The sequence below is a fragment of the Oncorhynchus gorbuscha genome, linkage group LG05, assembly GCF_021184085.1.
Source record: "Oncorhynchus gorbuscha isolate QuinsamMale2020 ecotype Even-year linkage group LG05, OgorEven_v1.0, whole genome shotgun sequence".
Taxonomy (NCBI): domain Eukaryota; kingdom Metazoa; phylum Chordata; class Actinopteri; order Salmoniformes; family Salmonidae; genus Oncorhynchus; species Oncorhynchus gorbuscha.
This window is the reverse complement of record NC_060177.1, coordinates 31,657,684-31,671,154: the sequence shown is the minus strand read 5'-3', so window position 1 is coordinate 31,671,154 and position 13,471 is coordinate 31,657,684. Positions and strand designations below refer to the sequence as shown.

Here is a 13,471-nt window from a genome sequence, read left to right as displayed (position 1 = left end):
GAACCCCCCTCAGTGACAGAGCTGCACCTGCACTTTACCTCCGTTTGATATGCGTTTACATGTCGTGCTTAATTGCATTTTACTAAGTCATATTACTTGTGAATTTACACATATTACACACTCATAAACCAATTCTGTCAGCAACGTTTCAGTGGACTTTTTGGGGGGGGGTGGGGTCCTGGTTCCACCCGATGTTTGTGTCTCAAAATACAGATTCCATGTTGGCCACCTGACCATTTAGGTTTGAGTCACGTGATCCGTTCTCCATCCTCGCCATTTTGCAGTGTGAGAGACAGAGGCCACTTTTTACTGCTACAGGATAAAGCACCGTTTTTTATTTTTATGTTTTGAGGCTAAAGATCACTCAGAATTGCCGAATCAGTAAGTACTTACCTAACCGACACATAAAAGTCGCATGATCCGTTGACATTTATTAAACCAGAAGCGAATTAAACAGCTCGATGTCTTTTACAGTGTGTGTGTGTGAGAGAGACTCGTGTGCTAGCTTAGCTTCAAGTGGCTGTCTTGTTGTCATGTACAGTGCGTGTCCTGTCCCCTTTTCCCCCAGATAAAGAAAGTATATCTCTAGCGTTGGACTCCGTCTTATCGACACACCTACGCTATTATTGTGACTATGTTACCTGGCATTTAGCTAGCTATGAGGTGTTACACCTCATTATTTTGCTTTCGTCAACCATCCACGCCTCGGTGTGTGCACTCTTATTTTTAGCCCGTTATGTCAGAGGGCAGTCCCCCTAGTCATGCACACATATCGATATCCCTGTTCATCTAGTTAGCTAGCTACTAAGCCAAAGGGGTCAGCTACCAAACCCTAGCTAAAACCTAAATATTACTTAAGTCTTTGATTTTAACAATCACTCAATATACAGTAGATTGTGGATTGTGCAAACGGGTGGGTATAATTTGTGGATCGTTCCAACAGGAATCTGTTCCAAAAACGTCGTAAAGCACAATGTTTGAACTAGTTGACGAATAGGCATCAATCAACTCACCACGTAGCTTATATTCTTAATGTGTTGTCCATGGGCTACCAGAGTGAGGACAGACATTTTCCGGAATAAACGTAGTGAGTGAAGAAAAAAAGCGTATTTAAATAGCCCACTCCATACCTGATTTCATACGAAGTTTTTGGACAGATTGCTGTTGGAACGTTCCACAAATTATACCCGCACTGTGCAAACAGCTATTTGCCTACCCTTTCACTTTTGGACAAGGAACACCAAGTAGTACAGTACTGGAGAAGGTTCAGGGATATTTAGGCACAGGCTATTCCTTAAAAGCAGAACCCAAAGAAAAGGGAACCTGATTGTGGTCAGAAAGGGGAAAGTGTGGTACCAATTGCAGACTTTAATGTGCTTAACCACAGGAATGTCTTCCTCTAATGTGGCACTGGTAAATAATCATTCATCCTTATTAAAGTATCATTGATCTGCTTGAATTACCACAGTGGTTCCAATCAAATATAATTATTGGATTTAGGAATGGTAAAACTAAATTAGGACTTTGATTGGGACTTTCAAAGTTCAGTACTGTACTCTGTGTGTACTCTGTGACCCCTGCTATGTTTTGCACACTTGCCCCAGCCAGGTCATGAACCTAGTAACACAACAGGTGTCTTTCTCAGCGTAGGCCTAAACAGATTTTTGTCAACATTTGTTTGTGTGTGTCTAAGATGGAAAGAAGCACATTTGCAAAGGGAGCAATACGATATTTGTAAGATGATTGTGGTAGTTTAACTGGCTTGTTTTGCTTCCTCCAGGCATGGAGGACAGCAGTGGAGTTGCCATCCTGCATCCCCTCTCTAGAGGCCAACAGGAGACTGTCTTCATCCCTGAAAGGGTGGAAACGCCTCCAGGTACCCTGATGGAGCCTAGGGATGATGACCAGAGGCAGCAGCAGGCCGCAGACTCCCTCATTGAGGTGATCGAGAAGCTCAGCAAGATTGTGGAGAAGCGCCCACGTCGATGTACCCTGGCTGGGAAGAAGAGAGCCCTCATGTCCTGTGCCTCCATCAGAGTCCCAGAGATCAGGGAGGGCAGTGGTGGGTCCTCCCCCTGCAAGAGAGTCCGGGAGTTGGAGGAAGAGGTGAAAGAGGAGGAGATCAAGCCAGACAACAGTGCCCCTGCTGGCAGCAGTAGGACCATCACCTGTTACCAGTGCAGCCTGTGTCGGTTCCTGTCCCCGACCTTGAGCCTGCTGAAGGAGCACCTGCGGCAGCACGATGAGCAGCACAGTGACCTCATCCTCATGTGTTCTGAGTGTCGCTTCATCTCCAGCCACCAGGAGGAGCTAGAGGCCCACGTCAGGCTCCACTTTGACTGCAGCAACTCCAACAAGAACCCTGTATCCAGCCAGCAGGCCAGAGAGGGGAATGAGGACTTGGGGATGGGAGGTAGTGTGGAGGACGTTGTGTTCAAAACCGCCATGGACTGTGCTGAGGAGATCCCTGCTAATAAGAAGTGGTACAGCTATGAGGAGTCTGGGATGTACCGCTGCCTGATCTGCAGCTATGTGTGTGGACAGCAGCGAATGCTAAAGACACATGCATGGAAGCACGCAGGTCTGGTGGACTGCTCTTACCCGATCTTTGAAGACGAGGCAGTGGCACCTTCCAGACAAGAAGCACCAGCACCTCCTGTAGCTCCTCCTGCAGAGGAAGCCATAGTGGTCCTCACCCCGGTCCCGGAGAACTCCCAGTACCTCAACAAGATGTCCACCTTCCAGATTGACCTCTGTGCCCCTGTGGCAGAGTGTAGGAATGAGGCCAGGACAGAACCAATCACAGAGGAGAGCCCAGTGGAGAGGCTATCTAAAGACTCAGAGCCAATGTTGGAGGTACAGGTGACCACAGAGACCGAGGTGGAACTTGTGCAGGACTGTCATCAAATTACAAGCACAACAGACAGCCTCCTGTCATCAGCCCAGAAGATCATCAGCTGCAGTCCCAACAGTGCCGGCCATGTCAACGTCATAGTAGAGCGACTGCCGTGTGCAGAGGAACCCGTGGCCACCCAGCCCCTCCTCCCCAGCTCAGAGGTGGGCAGAGACGAGAGCCTGCTGGCTGCAGAGGAGGCGGGCCATGTGGAGAACCAGCCAATGCTTGCTTACAAGGATGAGCAGCAGGAGGTGGTGATTTGCTGGAGCAACAGCGAGAGGCAGCAGACCACCACGGACCCTCCACGTGACGAGAACGCTCCCCCAGCCCGCAGGAGGACCCACTCTGAGTCTCTGAGGCTGCACTCCCTGGCTGCTGAAGCTCTGGTGGCCATGCCCATGAGGACCGCAGAGCACATCAGGAGCATCGTGGGTCAATGCTCCCAGAGCCCTGACACGGGCCAGAGGCTCCTGGAGATGGCCACGGCTGCAGCAGTTTCAGCCGACAGAGCCCCTGCAGCGGTAGAGGAGCTGGCAGGAGTGGGCAGCGTGGGGTCAGCCCTGGTAGACCTGGAGCTACAGGGGTCCAGAGAGTACGGGCTGGCTGAGGGCCCCACCAAGGCTGGCATCAGCCTGTCCCTGCTGACGGTCATAGAGAGGCTGAAGGAGCGCTCGGACCAGAACGCCTCAGATGAGGACATCCTGAAGGAGCTCCAGGACAACGCCCAGAGCCAGCACGCCGTGGAGGTCAGCGCCTGTGGAGGGGGGGACCCGGGTAACCCTGGTGGTGGTCTGGTGGACTACATCCCTGGCAGCGAGAGGCCCTACCGCTGTCGCCTGTGTCGCTACAGCAGTGGGAACAAGGGCTACATCAAGCAGCACCTGCGAGTACACCGCCAGAGACAGCCCTATCAGTGTCCCATCTGTGAACACATTGCCCTGGACAGCAAAGATCTAGAGGGCCACATGATCAACCACTGCAAGACCAGGGTGTACCACTGCAAGCAGTGTACTGAGGCCTTCTATTACAAAGTGAGTAGAAGGACTGAAGAGAGCGGAATTAGGACAGAGTGTGCGCCTCAATGTCCCTGGGCAGGGATGTATTATTGAAGTGGCTCCTACCTATAGGAAAGAATATTGCTCTTGAGTTTTTGTTTCTCCATGACCCAAATGACAGTCATTTAAAGATGAGCTGATTGTTGAAGTGAGAGTTGAGATGGACGTTTGTCTGGTTGGTGCAGTTGAAGAGGTTTAGTTTGATTCAGGGAGCAGAGAAGTAGCCTGTTGATTTCATTACCTTCACGAGACACCTCGTCCATTTCTGCAGACGTCATTAAGTCATAACAGGGTTTTTTCGGTAGAGATAGAGATGTTTTTTTAGAGAGGGGAGGGTAGCCTGTGTGTTTTTTCCAGCCCCCAGAAGATCTTGTTAAGTTTTTATTTTTCACTGTTTGCTTTATTACTGACCCTTTCCACAGAGTCAGCTGAGGAACCACATTAGAGACCAGCACGGTTTGGGCGACACCAACGCAACACTAACCCCTGTCACTGAAACCACGGCAACCATGGAGGAATCTGAAAAGATGACAAATGACGGTGAGGAATTTGTCAAATGTATTTTTCACGCGAGTCAAAAAAAGAATATTTTTTTGTTAATTGAAAAGTTAAAAGGGCAACGCTCGCTCACCATTAAAAATGGATTTTATTTAGGCGACTTAAAATCTTGATGTTTCAGCCTTCATTAATGGCCTTCATCAGAACCATGGATTCAAATCGTGTTTTTAATGGTGAGCGTTGCGCCAAGTGTGTTTTTCAACTTGACCAAACACGATCTGTCTTTTTAATCTAAATCAAAGAATGTTTCTCACTTATGATCCTCTCCACTTCCCGTTTTGTTCATTTAATTTTATTGGCACCTCATTCTTTATCCACAATATTTAATGAGTGTTCCGCTCTCCAGATTCCATCAGTTCGCAGAAGGTGTACAGGTGTGATGTGTGTGATTACAGCAGCTCCACGTACGTTGGAGTTCGGAACCACCGGAGGATCCATAACTCTGACAAGCCTTACAGGTTGGTGCTGTGTGTCTGCTGTCTGTGTTTTTAATAATGTCAATAGGATTCATCGTGATTGCAATCTGGATTCCTTAGGACTTGACATTCAAGTAAATTTGCCAGTGGCACACCAGGCCAGTGCCAACTAAAAGCTACTGTCCCGAATTGGGAAAATAAATACTGGCCTGGGTCAAGATCTCACAGGATAGTGGATGATAGCCTAGTGGTTAGAGCGTTGGACTACCAACCAGAAGGTTGCGAGTTCAAACCCCTGAGCTGACAAGGTACAAATCTGTCGTTCTGCCCCTGAACAGGCAACTTAACCCACTGTTCCCAGGCCGTCATTGAAAATAAGAATGTGTTCTTAACTTACTTGCCTGGTTAAATAAAGGTAAAATATTTTTAAAAATGTGTGCATAATTACAATATCAGGTGATTTTATTTATAATTTGTGGCATGAGCAAGCTAGCCTGTAATAACCCTCCCTTCATACACAAATAATACAATTTTAACTTCCAAACAATATCATGTTCACATTGATTGTTTTCAGGGGAAAAAATAATTGTGCAATCTCAATAAGGGTGTTATTGTTAGCAATTTTGAACAGTCAGCAGGCTACAGTTGTAGGGCCCTATAAAATCAGTTCCATATTTTGCTTGGTATCGTTTTTGTTTTTCCGGGTTTCTGAATTTGTTCAGGTTTTCACACTTTTTTTTAAAATAGAAAAAACAACAACATTTGGATGTTCCATTTTCAACAATGATTAAACCAGGTCTGGTAAGTATTTTGGGGTGGGTGTAGTTGCCCTTTTATTCAATTGTGCATCTAGTGAGAGACCACCATTTGCCTAGTGGTATTTCTGTACTGTACAACCTTGTTAGCATACCCATTGCTGCCTTAGTTAGCAGTCACGGGTAGATAGATATAAGTAGAAAAAATGTAAGTATAGAATCTAGATGTTATGATACAGAGCTCCAGCAGGGGGCAGTGAGTGTTAGGTAAAGATCAACCTTGGCTGCAGTCTACAGCTGTAGTATTTCTCTCAACGCAGCACCCATGTAAGCGGATCGGCCCTGCTCTGTGTACACACACACACACTCGAGGCGGCGTCTGGGTGGGGGGTGGGGATCTTATTCTCTAAGGCCACACACATCTAGTTAGTTCATTTTTTTACCACTATGGACCCTCAGAGCCCTTTCATGCAGGGGAGTGCAATCTTTCTACTCTTGTGCTTTAGTATCCTTGACTCACTTCAAACCACTTCACAGGGAAGCACACACCTTTTAACTAAGGCCATCTTATCCATTTGAGCCACACAGTATATCGCATCTCTGAACATTGTGCTGCCAGCTACCCTTTCAGCTTAGCCTGGAAACAAAATAGCCGTCAAGACAACAGTATGGCCCTCCAGGCTTTTCCTGCTGTACTAGCCAAAACAGAATAGTAAACGGAGCATAAACAGCCACGCACAACATGAACTGTCTAACAACTAGGCCTGTACAGAGATATTCCCTCTAATTCTGGCCAACTCTCTGGTACCGTAGGTGCTGCAGCTGTGACTTTGCCACGACCAACATGAACAGCCTGAAGAGCCACATGAGGAGACATCCCCAGGAGCACCAGGCTGTCCAGCTACTGGAGCAATATAGGTGAGGACCGGGTCAGGGTTCAGCTACTGGAGCAGTACAGGTGAGGTCAGGGTTCAGCTACTGGAGCAGTACAGGTGAAGTCAGGGTTCAGCTACTGGAGCAGTACAGGTGAGGTCAGGGTTCAGCTACTGGAGCAGTACAGGTGAGGTCAGGGTTCAGCTACTGGAGCAGTACAGGTGAGGTCAGGGTTCAGCTACTGGAGCAGTACAGGTGAGGTCAGGGTTCAGCTACTGGAGCAGTACAGGTGAGGTCAGGGTTCAGCTACTGGAGCAGTACAGGTGAGGACCGGGTCAGGGTTCAGCTACTGGAGCAGTACAGGTGAGGACCGGCTCAGGGGGTTCGAGGTCAGAGAGGGGAGACTTGGGCAGGGGAGTGGGAGAGGTAGAGAAAGTAGGCCTATGTGCTTCGAAAGAGTCTGGGGATGGAGGAAGAGCCAAAGTGTAAGAAGAACCCATCTCATCGACCATCAGAAAGAGCTCCTAATGAACTCTCCTTTTAGTGTCGATATAGAGGATGTCTGGGTATATGGAGCATGATGTCGAGCAGTACAGATAAGCGTTATCAGAGCATGTGTGCCACTAGGTCTCTCCCTGAGGAGTCTTTAGTGCTGCTGATCCCTTTTGATATAATGGAGTTGAGGGGATTAGTGGACCCCAAGCAGCATATTAAATCAGCCGCTTCTGCTACAGGCTTGATCCCGTTAATTTCTCTGTTCCTTTCCTCCCATCTCACGTACTCCTTTCGTTTTTCAGGTGTTCACTGTGTGGCTATGTGTGCAGTCACCCTCCGTCCCTCAAGTCTCACATGTGGAAGCACGCTGGCGATCAGAACTACAACTACGAGCAGGTGAACAAGGCCATCAACGAGGCCATCTCCCAGAGTGTCCGGTGAGTGGGCGGGGTTTAACGGTCTGCTTTTACCATCTGTAAAGCTTCTAGTCAGACTGAAGCCTGTGTTTGGGTCCCAGTGAACCAGGGTGTGTAGGGTCATGTCTCTGTCTTGATGGTGAGCCTGCTCTCTCTCCCTGGCTGTAGTTCCCCCAGTGCCCCGCAGAAGGTTTCAGCAGTGGGGGAGGCAGTGGCAGAACAGTCTGGTGTGGTGCATTGTGGGAAGAAGGAGAGGGTCTTTGTGGACCCAGCCCCCCTAGCAGAGGTTCCTGTGGACAGTGTGTTTGGCGGTGGCTCAGGGCCAACAACAGAGCTCATCCAGTGGTCCTCCAGAGAGCAGGCCCCACAGAGCGACAACCCCCAGCACAGCCCCCAAGGGAAGGAGGGGGTCCAGTCCCGGGCCGGCATGGAGTATTGTGTGCTGCTGTTCTGCTGCTGTATCTGTGGCTTTGAGTCTACCAGCAAGGAGAGACTGATGGAGCACATGAAGGAACATGAGGGAGACATCATCAGCATCATCCTGAACAAGGAGCAGCAGGGAGCAGCCCAACCAGCAGAGGGCAGCACAGCACAGTGAGACAGCATTTACCCCTCCCCTTACCCCAACAAAGAACCAGGAACCTACCCCCTCACTCACACTGAGTCTGATTTTAACAGGGAAGTACTGTACCGTGCATCTTGTTTTTTGGTTCTTAATTTTATGAACTTAACAGAAGGTTACAAAAAGTGTATCAGTTGGAGCTCAGACATACAGACAATTGGAAAACTCCCATTTCAAGGCGTTGCAGTAAAATGTTCGACCTGAACAAGTTCAGGCACGTTTAATACCTCAGAAAACAGACATTTCCATATTTTTAAATGGAGCTCAGTCCATTCTACTCAGCAAACATATATTGACCACATGGCAGCTTTTGTATTAAAATACTGTAGTATAATTTAATATATTTAATCGTTCACATTTATAGTTTATCTGTGGCACCTGCACTAGGCTATACAGAGATGCCATCTACTTGCATGTTGTGTTCATCTTAGCTATATTCAAAATGGGTTAATACAACCTGGTCTCAGAGCATTTCGTATTATTCTGTACATAAATCTGAGACAATCGATATTTTGAAAATTTGTAACGGCTAAAGTTAGCCACCTAGCTAGAATTCGTAACGTTGCATACGTTTAGCAAATTCATATAATGTTGTACGTTTTGCAAATTCGTAACATATAATGCAAATTGTAGTTCTTAACATATCATTATGAAATGGATGATTTACTTCCACAAATTAATACATACCATACAAAATGTAACGCATCATACTAATTTGAGTGTCCTGGATTTACATTTACAATGTTACGTCTAGTCTATGAGACCAGGCTGGTTAATAATATGTATCAATGTAGGCCTATGCATGTTGGTTTCCGTTATGTCGGCGCAAAGGAAAAGTCTTATTTGATTTAATTCACTGTTTGATTCTATTTTGACCTATTGGACCTCTGGTACGTTTATGGTAATGATGGGCCACTTGAGGGTGGTTTCCTAAAGCTGTAGGATAGATAGGCTGGTAACAAGTTGTTGTTTTACCAACATTCACCACGGCGTCAAGGCTTCTTGAGGCAGAAACCGGTTAGGGAGGAATTTCTACGGTACGATCAGTCAATTATGGTGCATATTAGTGGTCATTTTAGACCCCGGCTTTATGGTCGCGAGATGGTAAATGGACAATCGTTGAACTTTGATTGCAGCCAACACCCAACTGTTTAGCGTCGGCTACGTATTACTGTTCTGAATACGATAATCATTTCTAGATTCATGTTTTAGCTCAACAATTGCCAAGTTGATCACTTGAATATGGTAAGCAGTTCCCAAAGTTTCTCCACATAGGCCTAGCACTTGTGGATAATGGATGGCTGGAGTGATTGACATCCTAGCACAGAGCGGTGTGCTAGTATAGTAAACCTGCTATTCCTCTCTCTGTGTGCTGTGTTGACCAATAGCGGAGGGTGATATATATGACCAGCTTTTCAAGTGATGGGCCTATAGGCTACTGTAGACTGACGTTGGATACGGTGTTTTCCGTTTGACTACCTCTGCTAATGTATTTCCGAACTTCACTCGCTGCTCCAGTTAGTTTCACACTAAACATGCTTTGGTATGCAGAGTGGCGACTTGGAAATAATTTCCATGCCCTTACTGTTTTTATGTAGACAGATAGGTGTAGGAAATTATGATCAAATTAAATATCCATAATTGAGGGATTTCTGGATTTGCGTTTGTGTAGCTCAATGTGTCAAATAAATGAAATCGTTATCTTTCTGCACGCTGAAACTCTCATTATAATGGCAGGTTATTCCCATGTTAATTTACAATTCAAAGTACTAACGTCAGGAAGACCATGACGGTCTGCATTTAAACCGCACTTAATTCCCCCACCCCCAATTGACATAGTTTGCATTTTAATGAGTGGTTCGGTGAATTAAAGCAAGAGACAAGCAAGCAGAACCACATGCTGATCATAGGCCACTTTCTGCTACGTATGATCTATCTGGGGGGTTTATATGATTCTATTTGTGGACGTACGGTAGTGCAGCTTCTTGCTGTGTCTTTCTGAAAGCCTAATGATCGTCTTACCTATGCAGACCATGAGACAGAGGGGACACGGTGGGAAAGGGAACTGACTAGTGGCCTAAGTGAATTGATTGGTGGTTGTGGGTCAGAGGTGCAAATGGTTTTGGATAGATCTGACATCATATTTCTTGTGCGAAAGCTTCAGGTTATCTGAATGTTTTTTTTACCCATGCAGAGTTGGCTAAATGTCATTTGTGAAGCCAGTTTATTCTTCCAGGAGGGCTTAGCCTTTTGTTTGTTTTTGTTCCCGTATTTACGTTGTCACGTGTGGGAACTTGAAGCCTTAGATCCAGGACTAAATCTGTTCGTTTCATGTGTGTTGAGCGTGAAAAACACATTGGTGTTGCAGATGTTAACTCGAACCGGTGCTCCTGGCACCTCCTACCAGACCCCGTTCATATGCACTTAAACATTTTGTCTTGCCCAATCCCCCTCTTGAGTGGCACACACACACAATCCATGACTAAAATTGTGCTAATACATTTGTTCTGTAGTTTATGTCCAGTCTGCTGGTGAAATTGCATACTCAATTAGATATATTACTATGCTTATTTATCTCTTATACTACTTGTTATTTGTCTATTTGATTTGGAAATGTTAGATTTCAGATGGTGATGCATCCACGTGAGTCTACCACTCTGGCTTTAATTTCCGAAATTAGGCGATGAACTGACATGAGAACCTGGATGGGAGGGAAAGGTTCTTATAGGGTGTGTGACATCTGATGTGGATGATTTTGACATGTTCTTTGTTTGACTTAACCAACCCTTAACCCCAGGTCCCTACTCAATTCAACTACAGGGTGCCATGTGATGCGTAACCGTCAATAGATTGTGCATTTTCAAAGACATTTTAACGTGTTATTTTTGCTCATCCTGTCAACATTTGTGCCTTTTTTTTTTTGTCTTTTTTTTTTGAGTCTCTAAGAGAGTCTCTCGTAGTCATTAGCTAGCTATTTGTTATAGCCTATGTCTGCCCGCGGGTGCTGTTGTGCGCCCATCTGTTCAGAATAATAATCCAAGGAGGTCGTGGGTGTTATTCAGTCAAAGCTGAATAGCCTCTTCCTCTGTGATGTATCCCACACACTGGTTGGAGCAACGTTGTTTCCACATTTCAATAAAATGACATTGAACCAACGTGGAATAGATGTTGAATTGACGTCAGTGCCCAGTGGACTGGGTCTGTACATAATTAGTTGAAATACTGTAGTATTGCAAACTGACTTTTTTTTAATAATCTATTTTTTAAATATATTGTAAAGAAAAAAACACTAAGTCCCATGTTTTTTTTTGTTGCTGAAATAAATACATTTGCTAAAATGTTGGAAAATGGGTGTGCTTTTTAATTGGCTATATAATGTATTTGCGGGGAGTGTTATTTTTTTTACACTGAGCTGCATGCATTTCGAGCCAAAGGAGAGAAGGTGATATCTCTCACTTTTTACACTGTTAATTAACGCTGTTCAGTGCTTAACTTGTTTCAAGTTCAGTGTGGATTCGCTCCGTAGGCCACAGAGCGATGCTTGCTATCTATTTATTTTGTGCATTATAGACAGTATTATGTCATATCTTTGCCAATATATTTTTGTAATAAATACTTTGTGGATGAACTGTGGTTGTTTGTCTATTGAACAAGTGTATGGGTCATTCCATATGATTTTTTAAAATTTTAAATCACTTTTTTGACCGCACCCCTTTTGATTTGAACGAAACCTTCCATACACGTTTGCCTATAGTAGAAGTGGTCAGAAAAGTGACATGTTGAACCTGAATACCAAAACATTGGAGTTAAAGGTGCTCAAAGTTTAACCTTTAACATACCCCACCCTACCATGAGAGAGTCATGTCTTCATTACTGAAAAATATAAACGGTTGAGTTTATCATTTGAAAGTTTTACAAACAAGGTTGTCAAACTATTTTATTTATTAAAAATGTTTTTGGTAAAAAATTGTAATTTTAACCTTTTACACATTTTTAGTTAATTTTTACTAAACTTAAATTGTGTTTATGATCATATGCACAGTGTATAAAATATTAGGAACACCTTCCTAATATTAAGCTGCACCACTTTTTGTCCTCAGAACACCCTCAATTTGTCAGGGCGTGGACTCTAAAGTGTCAAACAATAAACCCAGCAGTGTTGCAGTCCTTGACACTCAAACCATGTCCTGTTCAAAGGCACTTCCATCTGTTGTCTTGCCCATTCACCCTCTGAATGACACACATACACAATCCATGTCTCAACTGTCTCGTGGGTTAAACATTTATTCTTTAACCTGTCTCCTCCCCTTCGTCTACACTGATTTGAAGTGAATTTAACAAGTGACATCTAAGGGATCATAGCTTTCCCCTGATCAGTCTGTCATGGCTTAGACCTGATTCTACATCGTCAGAGGTGTTTGTTTTGCCCCCACCTTTGTTTTATGCTCTTGAATACAGGGTGGGTGTCATGTTCTGCCTGATGAATACTAAAATGTGAATACAATTCAAATGTTACCTTTTCAAATGATATCACAAAGATGGTTGGAGGTCCACACATCAGATAATGTTGGCTTGAGTGAGAATATCAATTGTTTAAATTATACTGCCACTCTTCCTTAGGAAACCTATTGACTTAATGGAAATATACATATGTTTCCTTTCAAGTTGACATTTGAAGGTGGGTGTACCAGAGCCATCTTTCTGGTAGTAATTGGAAGTTTATTTCAAATAAAAAAAAATATTTCAACAGTGTACGTGCTAAATTGGAGTGATCTGAAGGAATATGTCCAATCAATTGAATTTACAACTGGTGGACTCCAAGTTGTAGAAACGTCTCAAAGATGCTCAATAGAAACAATGGGTAAGGCCTATGACCAAGAAGGAGAGTGATGGAGTGCTGCATCAGATGACCTGGCCTCCACAATCACTCAACCACAACCCAATTGAGATGGTTTGGGTTGAGTTGGACCGCGGAGTGAAGGAAAAGCATGCAACAAGTGCTCAGCATATGTGGGAACTCCTTCAAGACTGTTGTAAAAAGCATTCCAGGTGAAGCTGGTTGAGAGAATGCCAAGACTGTGCAAAGCTGTCATCAAGGCAAAGGGTGCCTACTTTGAAGAATCTCAACTATAAAATATATTTTGACTTGTTTAACACTTTTTTGGTTACTACATGATTCCATATGTGTTATTTCATAGTTTTGATGTCTTCACTATTATTCTACAATGTTGAAAATAGTAAAATACAGAAAAACCCTTGTAAGAGTAGGTGTGTCAACTTTTCATTGGTACAGTATATATATATTTTTTTTTTAATCATGTTTTTGACTGCAGTGGACCTTCAAAAAACGTTTTTTCATGAAATTCTAAAATAGTTTGACAACCC

At 44.5% G+C, this 13,471-nt stretch overlaps 1 protein-coding gene across 1 annotated transcript; it reads left to right on the top strand.

Annotated features, from left to right (window-relative positions):
• The first annotated feature begins 259 nt into the window (after nucleotides 1-259).
• znf507 (zinc finger protein 507) lies at nucleotides 260-11,714 on the top strand. Its single transcript, XM_046349623.1, has 7 exons — nucleotides 260-381; nucleotides 1,781-3,927; nucleotides 4,374-4,491; nucleotides 4,856-4,967; nucleotides 6,494-6,598; nucleotides 7,351-7,485; nucleotides 7,633-11,714. The coding sequence occupies exons 2-7, from the start codon at nucleotides 1,783-1,785 to the stop codon at nucleotides 8,060-8,062; spliced, it is 3,045 nt and encodes a 1,014-aa protein (XP_046205579.1). The 5' UTR covers nucleotides 260-381; nucleotides 1,781-1,782; the 3' UTR covers nucleotides 8,063-11,714.
• The last annotated feature ends 1,757 nt before the right edge of the window (nucleotides 11,715-13,471 follow it).

What these genes read in the sequence shown, in the direction of transcription:
- znf507 (XM_046349623.1), top strand. Translation starts at nt 1,783, where the DNA reads ATGGAGGACAGCAGTGGAGTTGCCATCCTGCATCCCCTCTCTAGAGGC. An exon ending in CTGAGGCCTTCTATTACAAA is followed by an intron (nt 3,928 to 4,373) that starts GTGAGTAGAAGG and finishes CCCTTTCCACAG; the next exon opens with AGTCAGCTGAGGAACCACAT. An exon ending in GCCATCTCCCAGAGTGTCCG is followed by an intron (nt 7,486 to 7,632) that starts GTGAGTGGGCGG and finishes CCCTGGCTGTAG; the next exon opens with TTCCCCCAGTGCCCCGCAGA.